The sequence below is a fragment of the Oncorhynchus gorbuscha genome, linkage group LG04 (genome assembly GCF_021184085.1).
Source record: "Oncorhynchus gorbuscha isolate QuinsamMale2020 ecotype Even-year linkage group LG04, OgorEven_v1.0, whole genome shotgun sequence".
Classification (NCBI taxonomy): Eukaryota; Metazoa; Chordata; class Actinopteri; order Salmoniformes; family Salmonidae; genus Oncorhynchus; species Oncorhynchus gorbuscha.
The window spans coordinates 63,898,254-63,917,771 of NC_060176.1; the positions used below are offsets into that span (position 1 = coordinate 63,898,254).

At 44.4% G+C, this 19,518-nt stretch overlaps 2 protein-coding genes across 4 annotated transcripts; one reads left to right on the forward strand and one right to left on the reverse strand.

The window, feature by feature from the left end:
* The first annotated feature begins 956 nt into the window (after nt 1–956).
* Nucleotides 957–9,908, forward strand: malt1 (MALT paracaspase 1). 3 transcript variants are annotated; one of them, XM_046347738.1, is made up of 17 exons: nt 957–1,343; nt 1,746–1,912; nt 2,118–2,239; nt 2,736–2,883; nt 3,169–3,353; nt 3,567–3,663; nt 3,822–3,869; nt 4,427–4,450; nt 6,192–6,236; nt 6,392–6,595; nt 6,830–7,007; nt 7,167–7,238; nt 7,357–7,484; nt 7,770–7,919; nt 8,031–8,188; nt 8,588–8,713; nt 8,979–9,908. In XM_046347738.1, exons 1-17 carry the CDS (start codon nt 1,327–1,329, stop codon nt 9,423–9,425), a joined length of 2,316 nt encoding a protein of 771 aa, XP_046203694.1. In that variant the 5' UTR covers nt 957–1,326; the 3' UTR covers nt 9,426–9,908. The 3 variants fall into 3 exon arrangements, with proteins under 3 accessions (XP_046203694.1, XP_046203692.1, XP_046203693.1); XM_046347736.1 differs by having other exon boundaries at nt 959–1,348; XM_046347737.1 differs by lacking the exon at nt 3,822–3,869 and having other exon boundaries at nt 959–1,348.
* Nucleotides 9,773–18,198, reverse strand: LOC124034481 (complexin-4-like). The gene is made up of 3 exons (XM_046347739.1): nt 17,938–18,198; nt 12,418–12,505; nt 9,773–10,684 (listed from the first exon to the last, which is right to left on the reverse strand). Exons 1-3 carry the CDS (start codon nt 18,000–18,002, stop codon nt 10,457–10,459), a joined length of 381 nt encoding a protein of 126 aa, XP_046203695.1. The 5' UTR covers nt 18,003–18,198; the 3' UTR covers nt 9,773–10,456.
* Nucleotides 18,199–19,518: the final 1,320 nt, after the last annotated feature.

Below are 19,518 nucleotides of genomic sequence, written 5' to 3' on the forward strand. Positions count from 1 at the left end.
CGATGCCGAGCAGTTGCCATATCAGGTGGTGATGCAACCGGTCAGGATGCTCTCGATGGTGCTTTTGAGGAACCATACCAAATCGTTTCAAGGGGAAAAATGTGTTGTCATGCCCTCTTCATGACTGTCTTGGTGTGTTTGGACCATGATATTTTGTTGATGATGTGGACACCAAGGAACCTGAAACTCTTGGCCGCTCCACTACAGCCCGTAGATGTTATTCGACAATGAGCATGTTTAATTTGGTCAACAAAAAATGTAATTGCTAATTTGCTACCTGAGGCTTATTAGATGGAATAGACGTTTTGTAATGGTTTGGTTTGTATTCATACAAAATGGTTCGGTTTTTATGAATGCACTGATATAAGTGGACCACGTGGCTTTTTGGCAACTCTGAAAAATATGACTTTTTATCGGAGTTGTGCCTGTTGTTCACAGGCGTATCTGCCCTCTCATTGGCTAGAATGATCCCACCTGATCTCGCCCCCACCCTCCTGCTCTCCATCTTTGAGGACATGTATTTTCATTGTTAGAGTGGTCACTCGACTATCTTGTCAGTATAATTGAACATATTTGGTATTACTAACCATTGAAAAATGATGATCTATGACTAGAAATAATTAAAGTGGAACCAAACAGATTAATACAAATAATTTATTTCAGATGTGGGAACTCTTTAGGCAGTTTATAAGTCATACTAATACAGTTTTAATTCGGAATTAGTCAACCCAATTAGGGTTTAAATGCGGAAGACACATTTCAATTGAATCCATGCAGTTGTACAACTGACTAGGGTATTTCCTTTTCCATTTCTCTTAATAATGCACCCTTCCTCTGTCATTCGTCCTTACGTTCAGAGAATATCGTGATCAAGGAGGTAAGGAAGGATGCAAGTTTAGAGTATTGGGGCAAAAACGGAAGACCCATAACTAAAACCGAAAGTCCCACCCAGTGGTAGGAGTGTAATATCACTATTTGTAAGCTGTTTCAGGAAGTAACACCAACTCGTCTGAATATTTGTGTCTTTTTGGCCCTCCCAGAATGATCTTCGGAATTCCCCCAAACTTCTGCAGCGACCATGCCCATGTATCTACCTCTTCTGTGTCGAACACCTGATTTCAAACTACGACATATTTTTCATTTCACAAATGTTCTGATTTTTTCAAATTGACTGAACTGAACTACAGTAACTCGCTGAGATGTCGGATTCATCTGACCGGTCTTTAAACTTAAATTTTCTGAAAGAACCTGTCTTGAGGAAACTGTGTGAGGCTCTGGATAAAACCAACAGTAAAGGATGGCGTAAACTCGGGGAGATGGTCGGCAATGACCGGCGTTTTAGGGTGAGGTAAGCCTAATTAAGCAGTCGAACAGCCCGTCTGATGGACGCGCGAAGATCCTTAGAGGGCGTAGTTCTACCTGATGCGGTATTACCTAACGACCTAAAAGGAATAATAGCGCCATCTTGTGGTCGGTTTAGCAAGTCTGAAGGGTTATTCTTTAAACATGTTAGTTTACTTGTTTGATTTTACAGTATAAATGTTATCCCTATCGTCAACATACTGTTATAACACAATAATACATGTTATCAGTATTCCTGTGCATTTTACATTTCCTACGAGTGAACTAACTTGTGAGCTATGTGCCTCCCCTGCTGTTCATATATTTTTTTCTTATTAAATAGTGTCATAGACAGTGTGTGTATTACTGTTTGCATAAATTCTGCCTTTTCCTCCACTGTGCAGTTCAGATGAGATGGAGATGTGCTCTCTGAAGGTGTTGGAGCTGGAGGGCAGCCCCAGCCGCGTGCTGCTCAGGCTCATGGGAGACAGAGGGTGCACACTGGGCCATCTGGTAGACTTACTACAAACCATGGGCCATACAGAGGCCCTACAGTGTGTCAAACCACCAGGTATACAGAGCATCTTTATAAGATGTGTTCGCTGACTATTGACAATTTTTGGTACTTGGAGGGAAGGCTCAGGATTATAAATGGTTTTGGCGCCAAGTTAATCTTGACTCTTGATTTTGGTCCCTGTATGTAAATGTATTGATTATTTATTGTACATATATTTGAATCATTATTGAGAATTTCTTTCCATAATGGTTGTGTTTAGGTATCCAGATCCTCATTCAGCCCCAATCTGTGGCTATAATAGTGGGACACAACCTGCGACTCAGCTGTTATGCTGTGGGGAAGGCTGGTGTTCAATTCCAGTGGTTCAAAACCAAGGAGGAGGTGGGTAGCCTTCTAGGGTGTGTTTTGAAGGTAGACCGTACTGTTTATGCATTGGTTGTAAACATGTCATTAAACATGTTTTCAGATAATGATATTGCTGAAATCTTGACCAGATAACATTGTGACAGCTGTGGCTTCATAATGATATATATATATTTGACCTTTATTTAACCAGGTAGGCTCGTTGAGAACACGTTCTCATTTACAACTGCGACCTGGCCAAGATAAAGCAAAGCAGTGTAACACAAACAACAACACAGAGTTACAGATGGAATAAACAAACATACAGTCAAAAATACAATAGAAAAAGTCTATATACAATGTGTGCAAATGAGATAGGATAAGGGAGGTAAGGCAATAAATGGGCCATAGTGGTGAAATAATTACAATTTAGCAATTAAACACCGGAATGATAGATGTGCAGAAGATGAGTGTGCAAGTAGAGATGTATATTTCATGTATTATGAATTGATTTGACACATTGTGACTTCTCCAGGTACACAATAGTTCTTCTCCAGACCTGGTGATTAGCCCAGTCCAACTGACAGACGCAGGCTTCTACATCTGCAGGGTTAATTGTGGAGACTCCTTTGAGTTCAGCCAGTGGGCTCAGGTGGATGTCCTGAATGTTGCAACATCTTATGGTGAGACACTATCTTTTACCTCTCAATCAGTTCATGGACAACATTGTTATTATGTCTTTCTTTTGCCTGGGATTTTTGGAATTTGATTTCTGTCCGGTTCCATTTGAATAAGGCAAACATTTTCTACACGTTGTCAGTTCCTCCTTTCTGTGAAAGACAGACAAAACAGGGGTGAGTTTCCTGAACGCTTTGTAGCACTAACGTTATCTTTTATCCCTCCAGAGCTTTCGCTAAACTCGCCCCCAGAGCGACTGCACATTGAATAAACGTATGTTTTCCATGCAGGGTTGGGGTCACACTCGTTGGAGGGCAGGCTGAAGGTGGTGATCCAGCCCCAGGGCCAGAGACTGCTGGTGGGGGACTCTCTGCAGCTGGAGTGTGGGGCGGTAGGGAGACCTATCCCCCGCTACCAGTGGCACAGGAACGGGGTGCCCCTTCACTTTCCAGAGGCCTCCAAGAGGAGACTCACGGTAAGGAGGTCAGAGGAGGATGCTAACATCCTTGAGCGCCTATGTAGAAAGTTCCACATTTATACTCTTAAAGTGGCACTCTTACATATTTTTTATTAGTTACAGTACAGGAACTCTACAATACTGTTGAATGTTATACAAGTCAGATGAAAACCGTGAGAGTTAGTTTGAATTTTTTTCAAATAGCTTGATATTGTTTGTTAATTCAAACAGATTCCGTATCTGCTGCTGGAACATCATGGAAAGTATCGCTGTGAGATTTGTATTAACAACGAAAGGACGTGGACGAATGAAGTAGACATTCTAGTGGGTATGTCACTATCCTTTATTTTACAGTACTATAATGATGATATTGATCCTAGCCTCAACAAAAGGTCTGTTTATCAGTATACAATATGAGCAAAAACAACTCGCATTGAATTTGGTGACAGTTCTTGATGATTACTTACTCTTGTTCTTGAATGAAAGGACCAAGGATATCTGTCCAGTTTTCAGGGGCAATGGAGTGTTCTGAAGGTATAGTTGAAGTGCCTGGTTTCTATTAGTTTGGCCATCTGAGATGTACAGTATGTGCATGAATAAAATGGGCCATGTTGGAAACAGTGGGATGGCAAAGTGAATCTGTTTTTATAGAGAAGGAGGGTTTGGTTCCAGGTGTTGCATGCATTCTTTTCATCCTTTGAATTTTTGCCCGTTCATTTGATTGATTTATATTTTTGAGAGCACAACATAATCATAACAATCCCACAGAAAGTATGAAATTGTCTGTAATTTGAAAAATCGTCTTTACCGATGCTCAAAATCGCTACATTTCAATTATATAATCATTCACAGCTTTCAGTGATTCAGCTTAGATGTCCCGTATCAATTTCCAATTAATATTTGCAAATGTTCAAGACAGGACATATTTTCAGTGGGTACTCATTTACTAATGGTTAACATTAGGCATGTTGATCCGTTTGGCTTCTGACTGACCCCCACCTAATCGGTGACACTTTTTACGTTAATTCAGTTGAAATGAAAGCACAGGAAATATACATTCTAGTAATTGTTCTAAAATTGTTTTCCAACAGATGATGTTTTTGCCTTTGGAGCTGGTAAGTGACACGCCTTGACGTATATCTGAGATGATCTATCACTGTTTATTGGACATTGTTTCCGGCAATTCTAAATGTTTCTGCACATTACATGAAGGAGTTTATCTCCTGAGAATGTTTATCAATCCACCATGTGTAATATCTGTATAATACACTGCTCAAAAACATAAAGGGAACACTTAAACAACACAATGTAACTCCAAGTCAATCACACTTCTGTGAAATCAAACTGTCCACTTAGGAAGCAACACTGATTGACAATACATTTCACATGCTGTTGTGCAAATGGAATAGACAACAGGTGGAAATTATAGGCAATTAGCAAGACACCCCAAATAAAGGAGTGGTTCTGCAGGTGGTGACCACATACCACTTCTCAGTTCCTATGCTTCCTGGCTGATGTTTTGGTCACTTTTGAATGCTGGCGGTGCTTTCACTCTAGTGGTAGCATGAGACTGAGTCTACAACCCACACAAGTGGCTCAGGTAGTGCAGCTCATCCAGGATGGCCAATGCGAGCTGTGGCAAGAAGGTTTGCTGTGTCTGTCAGCGTAGTGTCCAGAGCATGGAGGCGCTACCAGGAGATAGGCCAGTACATCAGGAAAGGAGGCCGTAGGAGGGCAACAACCCAGCAGCAGGACCGCTACCTCCGCCTTTGTGGAAGGAGGAGCAGGAGGAGCACTGCCAGAGCCCTGCAAAATGACCTCCAGCAGGCCACAAATGTGGATGTGTCTGCTCAAACGGTCAGAAACAGACTCCATGAGGGTGGTATGAGGGCCCGACGTCCACAGGTGGGGTTGTGCTTACAGCCCAACACCGTGCAGGACGTTTGGCATTTGCCAGAGAACACCAAGATTGGCAAATTCGCCACTGGCGCCCTGTGCTCTTCACAGATGAAAGCAGGATCACACTGAGCACATGTGACAGACGTGACAGTCTGGAGACGCCGTGGAGAACGTTCTGCTGCCTGCAACATCCTCCAGCATGACCGGTTTGGCGGTGGGTCAGTCATGGTGTGGGGTGGCATTTCTTTGGGGGGCCGCACAGCCCTCCATGTGCTCGCCAGAGGTAGCCTGACTGCCGTTAGGTACCGAGATGAGATCCTCAGACCCCTTGTGAGACCCTATGCGGGTGTGGTTGGCCCTGGGTTCCTCCTACTGCAAGACAATGCTAGACCTCATGTGGCTGGAGTGTGTCAGCAGTTCCTGCAAGAGGAAGGCATTGATGCTATGGACTGGCCCGCCTGTTCCCCAGACCTGAATCCAATTGAGCACATCTGGGACATCATGTCTCACTCCATCCACCAACGCCACGTTGCACCACAGACTGTCCAGGAGTTGGCGGATGCTTTAGTTCAGGTCTGGGAGGAGATCCCTCAGGAGACCATCCGCCACCTCATCAGGAGCATGCCTAGGCATTGTAGGGAGGTCATACAGGCACGTGGAGGCCACACACACTACTGAGCCTCATTTTGCCTGGTTTTAATGACATTAAATCAAAGTTGGATCAGCCTGTAGTGTGATTTTCCACTTTAATTTTGAGTGACTCCAAATCCAGACCTCCATGGGTTGATACATTTGATTTCCATTGACAATTTGTGTGATTTTGTTGTCAGCACATTCAACTATGTAAAGAAAAAAGTATTTAATAAGAATATTTCATTCATTCAGATCTAGGATGTGTTATTTTAGTGTTCCCTTTATTTTTTTGAGTAGTGTATAATGATAGCGTTGTGATTGTAGGTGCCAGTGAACTAATCCTGAACAGCAATCAAGAACCACCTTATGGTAAGCAGAACACAAAATGAATCCACCCAGTACTTGGTTACCTTTTATTACTGCTAGAATATCAAATGCCTTTTCTCCATGTTGGTCAATATGTTACATTTTTCCACAACTGATTTAAACTCATAGTCATTGATGGTATTTGTCTCTCATCACAGCGACAGATAAAGTGGCCCTGCTAATCGGGAACCTCTCATACCGGAACCACCCCCAGCTCAAGGCGCCAATGGTTGATGTGTATGATCTCACCAACCTCCTGCGCCAGCTCAACTTCAAGGTAGTATCGCTGCTGGATCTCACAGAGTCAGAGATGCGCAACGCCGTGGACGAGTTTCTGCTCTTACTTCACAAGGGTGTCTATGGTACGCCATTCATTATTATGGCCTATTAGAGTATGAGAGACCGACCTAGAAGAATTCGATCAGTCAAATATGAGTTTATTTGATCTGGTTTTCCCAAAATATAGTGAATCATAAAAAATAAAATACTAGTTTTAAAAAGTGAAGCCTATTTTCAGTTTTATTTCATTCACTGCTCTATTTACTGTCTCGTTTAGTTCACTCCCATAAACTTTAGCTGTACCTTTTTTTTTTTAGGTTTGCTGTACTATGCTGGACATGGTTATGAGAACTATGGCAACAGCTTCATGGTACCGGTGGATGCTCCAAACCCGTATCACTCAGCCAACTGCCTGTGTGTGCAGAGCATCCTCAAACTGATGCAGGAGAAGGAGACAGGCCTCAATGTGTTCCTGTTGGATATGTGCAGGAAGCGGTGGGTAAAGACTAGTATACTGTGCTAACCATGTTTGTTTTATGTTTATTTGTTTTTCACTACTATTCAATGTCGCTTCCCTGTTAGTAACATGGGATATAGACCACTCACCATTTCTTGTTTGTTGTAATACTGTAACTATTACATTTGTATTTTTAGAAATATTCATGATGATACAACCCCAAACATACTATTGAGGGTCACAGCTAACATTGTCTTTGGATATGCAACGTAAGTAATCAGACGATTACTCAAATATATGTCTAAACTTCTATTCGTAACATGTAACTTTGTATGAACAAATGAAGTGATATATTCCCCAATTCTGTTCCATTCTTCTATTGTGCAGCTGCCAAGATGCAGAAGCGTTTGAGCTGAGCTCTAGTGGATTCACTAACGGTGTCTTCGTCAAGTTTCTGAAGAAACGTCTTCTGGAGGATGAGAAGATCACTGTGTTGCTGGACAGAGTGGCTGAGGGTTAGGAGCAATGGACCAATTATGTATTGGTGAACTAATCATTTAGTAAATGTCACCCCATCTATAGTATTTGTGGTCATGGAGCACAAGTCAATGTAGGCATGAAATATACAGTATTGATCTAATGCAGTGCCGTGCAAAATAAGTAACAGGAGTACAGAAACACATCTATCCTACCCTGTATATTTCCATGCATCGATTATCATGGCCATAATACTTTGCCTAACACATTTCTTCTGTGAGAGCCTGAGGTAATGTTGTTATGGTGTTGCTTGTGTTATCCAGACATGGGCCAGTTCGATGCCACTAAGGGGAAGCAGGCTCTGGAGATCCGCAGCAGCCTATCAGAGAGGAGGGCTCTGACTGACCCTGTATTGCCTGGTGACAGCTCTGACATGGCCCTGGCTCACAACCGTCAGTGGGCCAAGGCTCACGGTAAGGACACGATCAACCAATGAAAGTAAATGCAGTACATTTCAATTTGAATTGTTTAGCTGAAGCAACCAATATAATTATTGTGGACATAATGTTGTGTTTTCATTCTAGAACTGCCTGAGAGTATGTCTCTGGACTTTGACTGTGGGGCTCAGATCAAGCTGGGCTTCGCTGCAGAGTTCTCCAACGTGCTGGTCATTTACACCCACATCGTGAAGAAACCAGAGGACATGTTCTTCTGCCAGGCTCACGTCACCAACTTCTCCCCGGTGAGACGCTACAGTCTTTCATCTTGTTCAATTATGCCAACTTGATCCTTCCTAAAAGCTCCTGTCACCAGTTTCTCACAATTTGTTCCCTGTCCCCTAACCCTTGTGTCCACAGATCTGAACAGGTGTAGCTAATCCATCCAAGCTTTTCCGATCAATGAACACCAAAGGGATAGGGAAAGAAATTTTAAATCAATATGTCACTGATGTCATAAGGGTTTTCCTCAGCTCTGTTCAATACCAATGAGAGCGATCTGTCTTTCTTGGGGTTTATTGAAACAACATTAGGAGCATAGTAAAGAGTCTGTCTGCTGAAGATGCTGAGGCTCCAGCACCTGCCTGAAAACTTTGCATATGCAGGTCGTCTTGTCCTAAAATGATTTCCTTTGTTCTGTCCAGGACCTTGACATTGATCCCAAAGAGATGAACAGGGAGACACCAGAGGAGACTGGCATCTACCTGCTCTCCAGCAGTCTTCCCCAGCACTGCCTGTACACACGCCTCAGCTCTCTACAGAAGCTCAGGGTAAGTGTACAAAGGATAATCACCACTTTCCACATTCTCACATTACTACGACATTATTATATTGTCTTTGCCCTTTTAGTTTGATATCTTCAAAAACGTTTTAATCAACCTTCCTGTTCATATGTGTCCCCTCTGTAGGAGTAGCTGGTGTCATGTTAGAGCAGAGCTTACCTTGGACAAAACAGTTTTGATCTCCGTTGGAGCTCTAGTATAAACATATTAGGTTAATAAAATGTTCTTCTACTCCTTGTCTTCTCCTCTGTAGGATCAGCTGGGGTTTACAGTTTGTCTACAGGGCTCTTTCAAGGCCATGGATGAGCTGGTGGACTGGACCACTGACGTCAACATCGGCAAGCCCCTGATTGCCAAACTAGACCTGTACCGCACCATGAGGAGGAACAGCTGCCTGCAGACCTGCCCCATGCCCCACAGCCCCTGCCATAGCCCCAGAGCCGAGCACCTCCACCACCACCCCCAAGGCCTTCTCTCCCCACACTGCTCCAGCCCTTACCTGGATGTGTGCGAGCCTTTACAGGGAGCTGTGGGAGGCTCAGGTTGTGTGAGCTCCACTCTGTATGACAACTGCTTCTCTCGCTATGGCTGTACTAGTAGTGACCCTCCTGGCAGAGCCAGCATTCCCATAGAGACCACGGATGACATAAACGAGCTGCAGACAGTCTTCATTAATAGCCTGCAGTTTCACCACCAGTGATGAGGCCCTCTCTAGGGCATTGGTTGCCTGGTGCCAGATCTGTTTCTGCTGTTTTGCTTTCTCCTATGGCCATCAGATCTGGGATCAGGCTATGGTGGATTTTTATAGGTCTACTCTGTAAATCCTAGTTTATTCCATGGCAAACTCTTTGATACAGTTGCCTGGCTTTAGTGGAGATTACATGTATTTAGTACTTTAGACTAGATTTTTAAATTGAAATAACTGTCAGAGTTGTATAGCTGTACTTAAAAGGTTACATATCCAGCCTGCTGTGAAAAGGTTGTTTATTGCGATTCTTTTTCCGTTTGTTAGATAATGATGATATAATGTGACCTATTAAGCTTTGCTGAAACGATCTTAACCAGCCTCTTTCATATTCTGTAGATGATCTTTAAGAGCAGTTACTAAATGTAATAAAGATGTCATAACTTTATCCACAGGGAGGCATTGTCTCACTATATAAACAAGAGTTCTGGACATGGATTGTTTTTCATGGGCTTCTTATGATTCGTCTCTATTTATTACAAACAAAAATGCCAAATCCAGTTATATACACTGTTTTACAAAGGCCCAAAATTCAGAGGGATGTCTTTAACACGAAGCAATTCAGAGCATTTTTAACCATGATACCATTGTTTTTTCTCTCCTCCCAATTGTACTTTCTTGCAAAGAAAACATGAGGTTTGCTGTATATAAAAAGAACAGAACTCCTTTTTTAATTACAACTAAAATACTCTTACTCCCTCTCAGCCCTGTGATGTTTTTCCCGATCTCTTCCCCACAGCTTTCTGAGAAAGACAGATTAAGAGTCATCTCTTCAACCCTCTATTGACAGATTAGCCAACCTAAGACTGGTTCAATTTAGACTGTGTAGAAGGTCTACTATACATGTTTCGGATCAATCCAAATCCACAGTCTAGATTAGAATACTGGAAAGCTGGAATATTTCAGGGAAGTCCAACCTTGGAAGTTATATCCTTGGTCAAACTTGGTGCTTAGGAACTAATCAACTGAACCAATGTTTTCTCTCATCACATGACACAGCACTTCTCCTCTGCCTTAGATTTCATCTCAACCATAGTTGCCGACGCTTTCTCCTTGATCTGGTCCATGTCCATGTTCTGTAGGTTCTGTATCTGGCCCAGGATAGAATCCTTCTCTTCCTCCTCTGTGGCGTCCTCGTCCACCATTTTGAGTAGTTCTTCTGGCACGTCGATGTCGTCTCCTGCCGACTCCATCAGGTTTGCATCCTGTTCACTCTAAACACAGCAAGAAAGACAGGTCAGACTGGCTGAGTAGGAGTGTATTATACCCACATACTGTCTCAATATCATCCTGTCTAAATTCTATTGTTTTTCTTCCTGGACTATGTTTTAGCATACAGCAGTTCCTGTCTTTACTGAGAGGATTTATGTCCAACAGCGAACACTTCAAACAACAGCTTCATTTAGCATCACATGTGACCCTCTAGGACCCTGCAAGAGAGGGAGAAACCCTGCATAGCCTGTGAGACAGATGGCATACAGACACACGCACAAACACAGGGCATGTTGGGTCTTGGGCTCAAAAGTGAGATATCTGCGATCAGTCTTTTTTTTATGCCTTAATCTTGTAACTGTATTTAGGCATATCTGACTAGCAGGCCTTAGACTCCTGTACATGTACTGAGTCACTCTGACACTGATCGACACAGCCTCCGCATCATGTTACTAATTTATGATAGTGTTCTCATTTACAGAGAAAATATGTAAGATTATCACCTTATGTTATTCATAGAAAAGGGAAAATTATATACAAAAAAATATATATAAAGGCAAGTGTTTGTCCCATGTTTCATGAGCTGAAATAAAAGATCCCAGAAATGTTCTATACACACAAAAAGCTTATTTCTGCCAAATTTTGTGCACACATTTGTTTACATCCCACAACACAAGGCCACAAATGTCTCAAGTTTTGAGGGAGCGTGCAATTGGCATGCAGACTGCAGGAACTTCCACCTGAGCTATTGTCAGAGAATTGAATGTTAATTTATTTACCATAAGCCACCTCCAACGTCATTTTAGAGATTGGCAGTACATCCAACTTGCCTCACAACCGAAGAAATTCTGCACAAACTGTCAGAAAGCATGTCAGGGACGCTCATCTGCATGCTCGGTGTTCTCAACAGGGTATTGACCTGACTGCAGTTCGGAGTGCGGTAACTGACTTCAGTGGGCAAACTCACATTCGATGGCCACTGGCACGCTGTAGAAGTGTGCTCTTCATGGTTGAATCCCGGTTTCAACTGGAGAGTACCCCATGGTGGGGTTATGGTATGGGCAGGCATAAACTACAGACAACGAACACAATTGCATTTTATTGATGGCAATTTGAATGCACAGAGATACTGTGACGAGATCCTGGGGCCCATTGTTGTGCCATTCATCCACCGCTATCATCTCATGTTTCAGCATGATAATCCACGACCCCATGTCGCAAGGATCTGTACAAAATTCTTGGAGGCTGAGAATGTCCCAGTTCTTCCACGGTCTGCATACTCACCAGACATGTCACCCATTGAGCATGTGTGGGATGCTCTGGATTGACGTGTGCGACAGCTTGTTCCAGTTCCCACCAATATCTAGCAACTTCGCACAGCCATTGAAGAGGTGTGGGACAACATTCCACAGGCCACAATCAACAGCCTGATCAACTCTATGCAAAGGAGATGTGTCGCACAAGGTAAATGGTTGTCACACCAGATACAGACTGGTTTTCTGATCCTTTTAAAGGTATCTGGGACCAACATATGCATATCTGTATTTCCAGTCATGTGAAATCCATAAATTAGGGCCTAATGAATTTATTTTTATATAAACTGTAACTCAGTAATATCTTTGAAATTGTTGCATGTTAAGTTTTATAATTTCGTTCAGTATAGTTTTTTATTATTGAGGGCATTTGTAGCTAAATAATTTCTCATCTTGTTCCATATGACATGAGACTGTCTTACCTTTGGTAGTCTGTATTTGTCTCTTAAGCACGTTCTCAATGTAGCCCTCTCAGCCTTCTTTACCAAGAACTCTGAATCTCTCTCCATCCTGTTTTCAGACAAGATCAGAAACCATGTTATCAAAACTTTTAATATATTGTTGAATAGAATATCCAAAGTGGTTAAAATGTATTGTATTTTCACTGTGTGATACTGGTTGTGTAAAGGTTAGCATTATATTTTCAGAGATAAAAATGTGTTTTTCGCCATTTGTGTAATCATAATTCCTAATGGCGTTGCCATCTTCATATTAGTCAATCACACATTACATTTACATTTAAGTCATTTAGTAGACGCTCTTATCCAGAGCGACTTACAAATTGGTGCATTCACCTTATGACATCCAGTGGGACAGTCACTTAACAATAGTGCATCTAAAACTTAGGGGGTGGGGTGAGAGGGATTACTTAACCTATCCTAGGTATTCCTTAAAGAGGTGGGGTTTCAGGTGTCTCCGGAAGGTGGTGATTGACTCCGCTGTCCTGGCGTCGTGAGGGAGTTTGTTCCACCATTGGGGGCCAGGGCAGCGAACAGTTTTGACTGGGCTGAGCGGGAGCTGTACTTCCTCAGTGGTAGGGAGGCGAGCAGGCCAGAGGTGGATGAACGCAGTGCCCTTGTTTGGGTGTAGGGCCTGATCAGAGCCTGGAGGTACTGAGGTGCCGTCCCTCACAGCTCCGTAGGCAAGCACCATGGTCTTGTAGCGGATGCCTTCAACTGGAAGCCAGTGGAGAGAACGGAGGAGCGGGGTGACGTGAGAGAACTTGGGAAGGTTGAACACCAGACGGGCTGCGGCGTTCTGGATGAGTTGAAGGGGTTTAATGGCACAGGCAGGGAGCCCAGCCAACAGCGAGTTGCAGTAATCCAGACGGGAGATGACAAGTGCCTGGATTAGGACCTGCGCCGCTTCCTGTGTGAGGCAGGGTCGTACTCTGCGGATGTTGTAGAGCATGAACCTACAGGAACGGGCCACCGCCTTGATGTTAGTTGAGAACGACAGGGTGTTGTCCAGGATCACGCCAAGGTTCTTGGCGCTCTGGGAGGAGGACACAATGGAGTTGTCAACCGTGATGGCGAGATCATGGAACGGGCAGTCCTTCCCGGGAGGAAGAGCAGCTCCGTCTTGCCGAGGTTCAGCTTGAGGTGGTGATCCGTCATCCACACTGATATGTCTGCCAGACATGCAGAGATGCGATTCGCCACCTGGTCATCAGAAGGGGGAAAGGAGAAGATTAATTGTGTGTCGTCTGCATAGCAATGATAAGAGAGACCATGTGAGGTTATGACAGAGCCAAGTGACTTGGTGTATAGCGAGAATAGGAGAGGGCCAAGAACAGAGCCCTGGGGGACACCAGTGGTGAGAGCGCGTGGTGAGGAGACAAATTCTCGCCACGCCACCTGGTAGGAGCGACCTGTCAGGTAGGACGCAATCCAAGCGTGGGCCGCGCCGGAGATGCCCAACTCGGAGAGGGTGGAGAGGAGGATCTGATGGTTCACAGTATCGAAGGCAGCCGATAGATCTAGAAGGATGAGAGCAGAGGAGAGAGAGTTAGCTTTAGCAGTGCGGAGCGCCTCCGTGATACAGAGGAGAGCAGTCTCAGTTGAATGACTAGTCTTGAAACCTGACTGATTTGGATCAAGAAGGTCATTCAGAGAGAGATAGCGGGAGAGCTGGCCAAGGACGGCACGTTCAAGAGTTTTGGAGAGAAAAGAAAGAAGGGATACTGGTCTGTAATTGTTGACATCGGAGGGATCGAGTGTAGGTTTTTTCAGAAGGGGTGCAACTCTCGCTCTCTTGAAGACGGAAGGGACGTAGCCAACGGTCAGGGATGAGTTGATGAGCGAGGTGAGGTAAGGGAGAAGGTCTCCGGAAATGGTCTGGAGAAGAGAGGAGGGGATAGGGTCAAGCGGGCAGGTTGTTGGGCGGCCGGCCGTCACAAGACGCGAGATTTCATCTGGAGAGAGAGGGGAGAAAGAGGTCAGAGCACAGGGTAGGGCAGTGTGAGCAGAACCAGCGGTGTCGTTTGACTTAGCAAACGAGGATCGGATGTCGTCGACCTTCTTTTCAAAATGGTTGATTTCTCATCTGCAGAGAGGGAGGAGGGGGGGGCGGAGGATTCAGGAGGGAGGAGAAGGTGGCAAAGAGCTTCCTAGGGTTAGAGGCAGAAGCTTGGAATTTAGCGTGGTAGAAAGTGGCTTTAGCAGCAGAGACAGAGGAGGAAAATGTAGAGAGGAGGGAGTGAAAGGATGCCAGGTCCGCAGGGAGGCGAGTTTTCCTCCATTTCCGCTCGGCTGCCCGGAGCCCTGTTCTGTGAGCTCGCAATGAGTCATCGAGCCACGGAGCGGGAGGGGAGGACCGAGCCGGCCTGGAGGATAGGGGACATAGAGAGTCAAGGGATGCAGAGAGGGAGGAGAGGAGGGTTGAGGAGGCAGAATCAGGAGATAGGTGGGAGAAGGTTTGAGCGGAGGGAAGAGATGATAGGATGGAAGAGGAGAGAGTAGCGGGGGAGAGAGAGCGAAGGTTGGGACGGCGCGATACCATCCGAGTAGGGGCAGTGTGGGAGGTGTTGGATGAGAGCGAGAGGGAAAAGGATACAAGGCAGTGGTCGGAGACTTGGAGGGGAGTTGCAATGAGGTTAGTGGAAGAACAGCATCTAGTAAAGATGAGGTCGAGCGTATTGCCTGCCTTGTGAGTAGGGGGAAGGTGAGAGGGTGAGGTCAAAAGAGGAGAGGAGTGGAAAGAAGGAGGCAGAGAGGAAAGAGTCAAAGGTAGACGTGGGGAGGTTAAAGTCGCCCAGAACTGTGAGAGGTGAGCCGTCCTCAGGAAAGGAGCTTATCAAGGCATCAAGCTCATTGATGAACTCTCCGAGGGAACCTGGAGGGCGATAAATGATAAGGATGTTAAGCTTGAAAGGGCTAGTAACTGTGACAGCATGGAATTCAAAGGAGGCGATAGACAGATGGGTAAGGGGAGAAAGAGAGAATGACCACTTGGGAGAGATGAGGATCCCGGTGCCACCACCCCGCTGACCAGACGCTCTCGGGGTGTGCGAGAACACGTGGGCGGACGAAGAGAGAGCAGTAGGAGTAGCAGTGTTGTCTGTGGTGATCCATGTTTCCGTCAGGGCCAAGAAGTCGAGGGACTGGAGGGAGGCATGGGCTGAGATGAACTCTGCCTTGTTGACCGCAGATTGGCAGTTCCAGAGGCTACCGGAGACCTGGAACTCCACGTGGGTCGTGCGCGCTGGGACCACCAGAGTAGGGTGGCCGCGGCCACGCGGTGAGGAGCGTTTGTATGGTCTGTGCAGAGAGGAGAGAACAGGGATAAACCGACACATAGTTGACAGGCTACAGAAGAGGCTACGCTAATGCAAAGGAGATTGGAATGACAAGTGGACTACACGTCTCGAATGTTCAGAAAGTTAAGCTACGTAGCAAGAATCTTATTGACTAAAATGATTAAAATGATACAGTACTGCTGAAGTAGGCCAGCTGGCAGTGGGTGCGTTGTTGACACTACACTAATCAAGTCGTTCCGTTGAGTGTAATAGTTTCTGCAGTGTTGCTATTCGGGGGCTAGCAGGCTAGCTAGCAGTGTTGTTTACGTTACGTTGCGTTAAAAGAACGACAATAGATGGCTAGCGAACCTAGAAAATCGCTCTAGACTACACAATTATCTTTGATACAAAGACGGCTATGTAGCTAGCTAAGTAGCTAGCTACGATCAAACAAATCAAACCGTTGTACTGTAATGAAAATGAAGTGAAAATGTGATACAACCTGTGAATGCGACCGGGTAGTTGAGTTCTATACAGAAGACACGTTACTGGTGTCAGTTCTAAATCAAATACAATATGAAGAATCAGTTTCTAGGGCCGCAGAGTAATAGTTATGTTTGTGTTGATCTCCAGTTTATGACAGCATTTGTCAATCCCACCAATTTTAGCAATTGGAGACAGAAAGTAATCCAGAAATAATCTGGATGTGATGTAATCTAGGACTGCATGGTGTGTCTGCTTTTCAGTTTGACTCTCGTGATATATAATATGTGGTAAAACATTCTTCACAAAAATGTTAAAATATTTTTATTTTACCTTTTTCAGTGTAATACTCTTGAAGGTACATGTACAGGTGTTTTTCTAATTTCCATTGTATCTCCCTTGGCTTTTATACTTTTATTCCTCACATATGGTCTAATTCAAACATTCGCTATTTAAACAAAAGTATGTGAACACCCCTTCAAATTTGTGGATTCGGCTATTTCAGCCACACCGGTTGCTGACAGGTGTATAAAATCGAGCACATAGCCATGCAATCTCCATAGACAAATGTTGGCAGTAGAATGGCCTTTCTGAAGAGCTCAGTGACTTTCAATGTGGCACCGTCATAGGATGCTACCTTTCCAACTAGTCAGTTGGTCAATTTTCTGCCCTGCCAGAGCTGCTTTGGTCAACTGTAAGTGCTGTTATTGTGAAGTGGAAATGTGTAGGAGCACACGGGACTGCCGAGTGCTGAAGCATGTAGCATAAAAATCGTCTGTCCTCTGTAGCAACACTCACTACCGAGTTCCAAACTGCCTCTGGAAGCAACGTCAGCACAAGAACTGTGTCGGGAGCTTCATGAAAAGGGTTTCCATGGCAGAGCAGACTCACACAAGCCCAGGAGAACGCTACCTGCCTGAATGCATAGTGCCAACTGTAAAGTTTGGTGGAGGAGGAATAATGGTCTGGGGCTGTTTTTCATGGCTTGGGCTAGGCCCCTTAGTTCCAGTGAAGGGAAATCTTAATGCTACATCATGCAACGATCATGCTGTGCTTCCAACTTTGTGGCAACAGTTTGGGGAAGGCCCTTTTCTGTTTCAGAATGACAATGTCCCTGTGCACAAAGCGAGGTCAATACAGAAATGGTTTGTAATCAGTGTGGAAGAACTTGACTGGCCTGCACAGAGCCCTGACCTTTGGGATGAATTGGAACGCCGACTGCGAGCCAGGCCTATTCGCCCAACATCAGTGCCCGACCTCACTAATGCTCTTGTGGCTGAATGTAAGCAAGTCCCCTCAGCATTGTTCCAACATCTAGTGGTAAGCCTTCCCAGAAGAGTGGAGGCTGTTATAACAGCAAAGTAGGGACCAACTCAATATTAATGCCATGATTTTCCCACATACTTTTGATCATGCAGTGTAGTTCTAATTTCACAAAAGGCAAAGTTTAAAACTAAAAGCTCTGCTCTTGCTTGCTTTTGAATAAAAACTGGCCATTTTAATCATTCCAAGGAGGTTGGGGTCAGATTTAGGATAATCATTTGTCAACGTATTTTCCATTTAATTTCAATTGTATTTGGCTGAATTGAAATGGAATGGACCCCAACCCTAAGGCATTCCTTTCTAGGGTGGCAAAGCTACCGGTAATTTACCCAAGTTACCAGAATATTCAGTAATTTAGGTAATTAACAGAAAATTGATGGCAACTCTAGTATTGACTTACTTTTCCTCCACCAGCTGTTTCTGGTACTCCTCTGCCTCTTCTCTAGACATCCCCTCGGTGGCCATGGAGACAATGTTTCCTCTGGTAGTCCACTGTAGGAGAGAGCTGGACTGGACAGTGCTCTACTACTGTAGCTCTTCACCAAACTGCTCCACTACTTACCATCAGATTCAACTGTGTGAATATCCTACAAGGGGATTTGCAGGCAACACTTTTGTTTTTTCTGTCCTCAAGTTTTGGTCACTGAGTCCCAGCCTTCGACTGAGGGATGGCGTTGTGAAGGGCACGACTGATCCCTGATGGGCCGGCTTGACTACATAAACCCTTATAATCAGAGTCATTTCTGCCAACGCCATGATCTGGATTAATCCTTTTGGGGACAGATTATTTAAATTAAAACATTTAATAAAAGTAAAGTTCACAGGGACTGCTTTTGAGATGGGTAACATTGTGGTGTAGACTGGTATAGTGGTATATTCCACTACAGACAGGGCAGAGCACTACTCACTAGGCCTAATCCATGTCATGTTGCTTGTGTGAGTTTGACCTTAATCCCCTTATATCACCAACCATATCCTGAGTCCCAATAGATGTCCCAGACTGAGAGTGCAATCTGCATACTATACCACAGAGTAAATCACTAAGTCTGCACTCATTTAATGAAACTATACTGTCTTGCCCAAAGTAAACAACTTGAAACATATACATTTCATTAGGACATCAAAATTGTGAATACATAAGTAATTTCAAACATTGCCAATATTAACACAGGCAATGTTCACGGTATAAATGTGATCTTGCACGTATCATTTTGGGAAGTAATGGACAGACTTTGAACAATGATCTCCAAGATGACAGGCATACCATGTGACCTATAGCTGTCCTACATCACATCTGACATGACTTTTGTATCTATTTACCTCCCCTCCCACCCCAAGTCATTTTTCAACCAAATGTTTGTAGTATAGCGTTTGTCATATGATACTCACTGTACTGTACTTTGTTTGCAACTTCCATTACAGGGTTGCTGTTGCACAATGGTACAGGGCTGTCTGTTCCCTGGGTCTGTGTCTGTATGAATAATAAAGGAACACCAGTAGGCAGAGGAGGCAGTACGATGATGCTGAGGGGAAGAACAAGGAGGGGAGGGAAAGGGGGCCCATAGACAGAGAGTAGCAGGAAACTGATGAGAGAGGGAGAGTAGCAGGAAACTGATGAGAGAGAGAGAGTAGCAGGAAGCTGATGAGAGAGAGAAGCAGGAAGCTGATGAGAGAGAGAGTAGCAGGAAACTGATGAGAGAGAGTAGCAGGAAACTGATAAGAGAGAGAGTAGCAGGAAGCTGATGAGAGAGAGAGAGAGAAGAGCTCTATGCAGCACATTGTAAGGGACTAGGTGACTGACTAAAACAACCACGTTTTCTCACTCGGTCCCTTCCCTTCAACTCATCCTAATCCTGCTTCCTTTCTTCTGGAGAGTTATCTATACAAATAAATAATAATCTGGATTTTATATGTATCAGTTTTTTAGGTCTTTCTGCTTGGACGGTTGTGATGTGACCTTAGCCAGTGGAAACAATGTGGC

Excerpts from the sequence above, each read along its gene's own strand:
- malt1 (XM_046347736.1), top strand. The coding sequence starts at position 1,200 with ATGTCGGATTCATCTGACCGGTCTTTAAACTTAAATTTTCTGAAAGAA. Across the intron at positions 3,664-3,821 it reads TGAAGTAGACATTCTAGTGG|GACCAAGGATATCTGTCCAG; the intron begins GTATGTCACTAT and ends CTTGAATGAAAG. Across the intron at positions 7,920-8,030 it reads TCAGTGGGCCAAGGCTCACG|AACTGCCTGAGAGTATGTCT; the intron begins GTAAGGACACGA and ends TTTTCATTCTAG.
- LOC124034481 (XM_046347739.1), bottom strand. The coding sequence starts at position 18,002 with ATGGCCACCGAGGGGATGTCTAGAGAAGAGGCAGAGGAGTACCAGAAA. Across the intron at positions 12,506-17,937 it reads AAACAGCTGGTGGAGGAAAA|GATGGAGAGAGATTCAGAGT; the intron begins GTAAGTCAATAC and ends GTCTGAAAACAG. Across the intron at positions 10,685-12,417 it reads ACAAATACAGACTACCAAAG|AGTGAACAGGATGCAAACCT; the intron begins GTAAGACAGTCT and ends TGCTGTGTTTAG.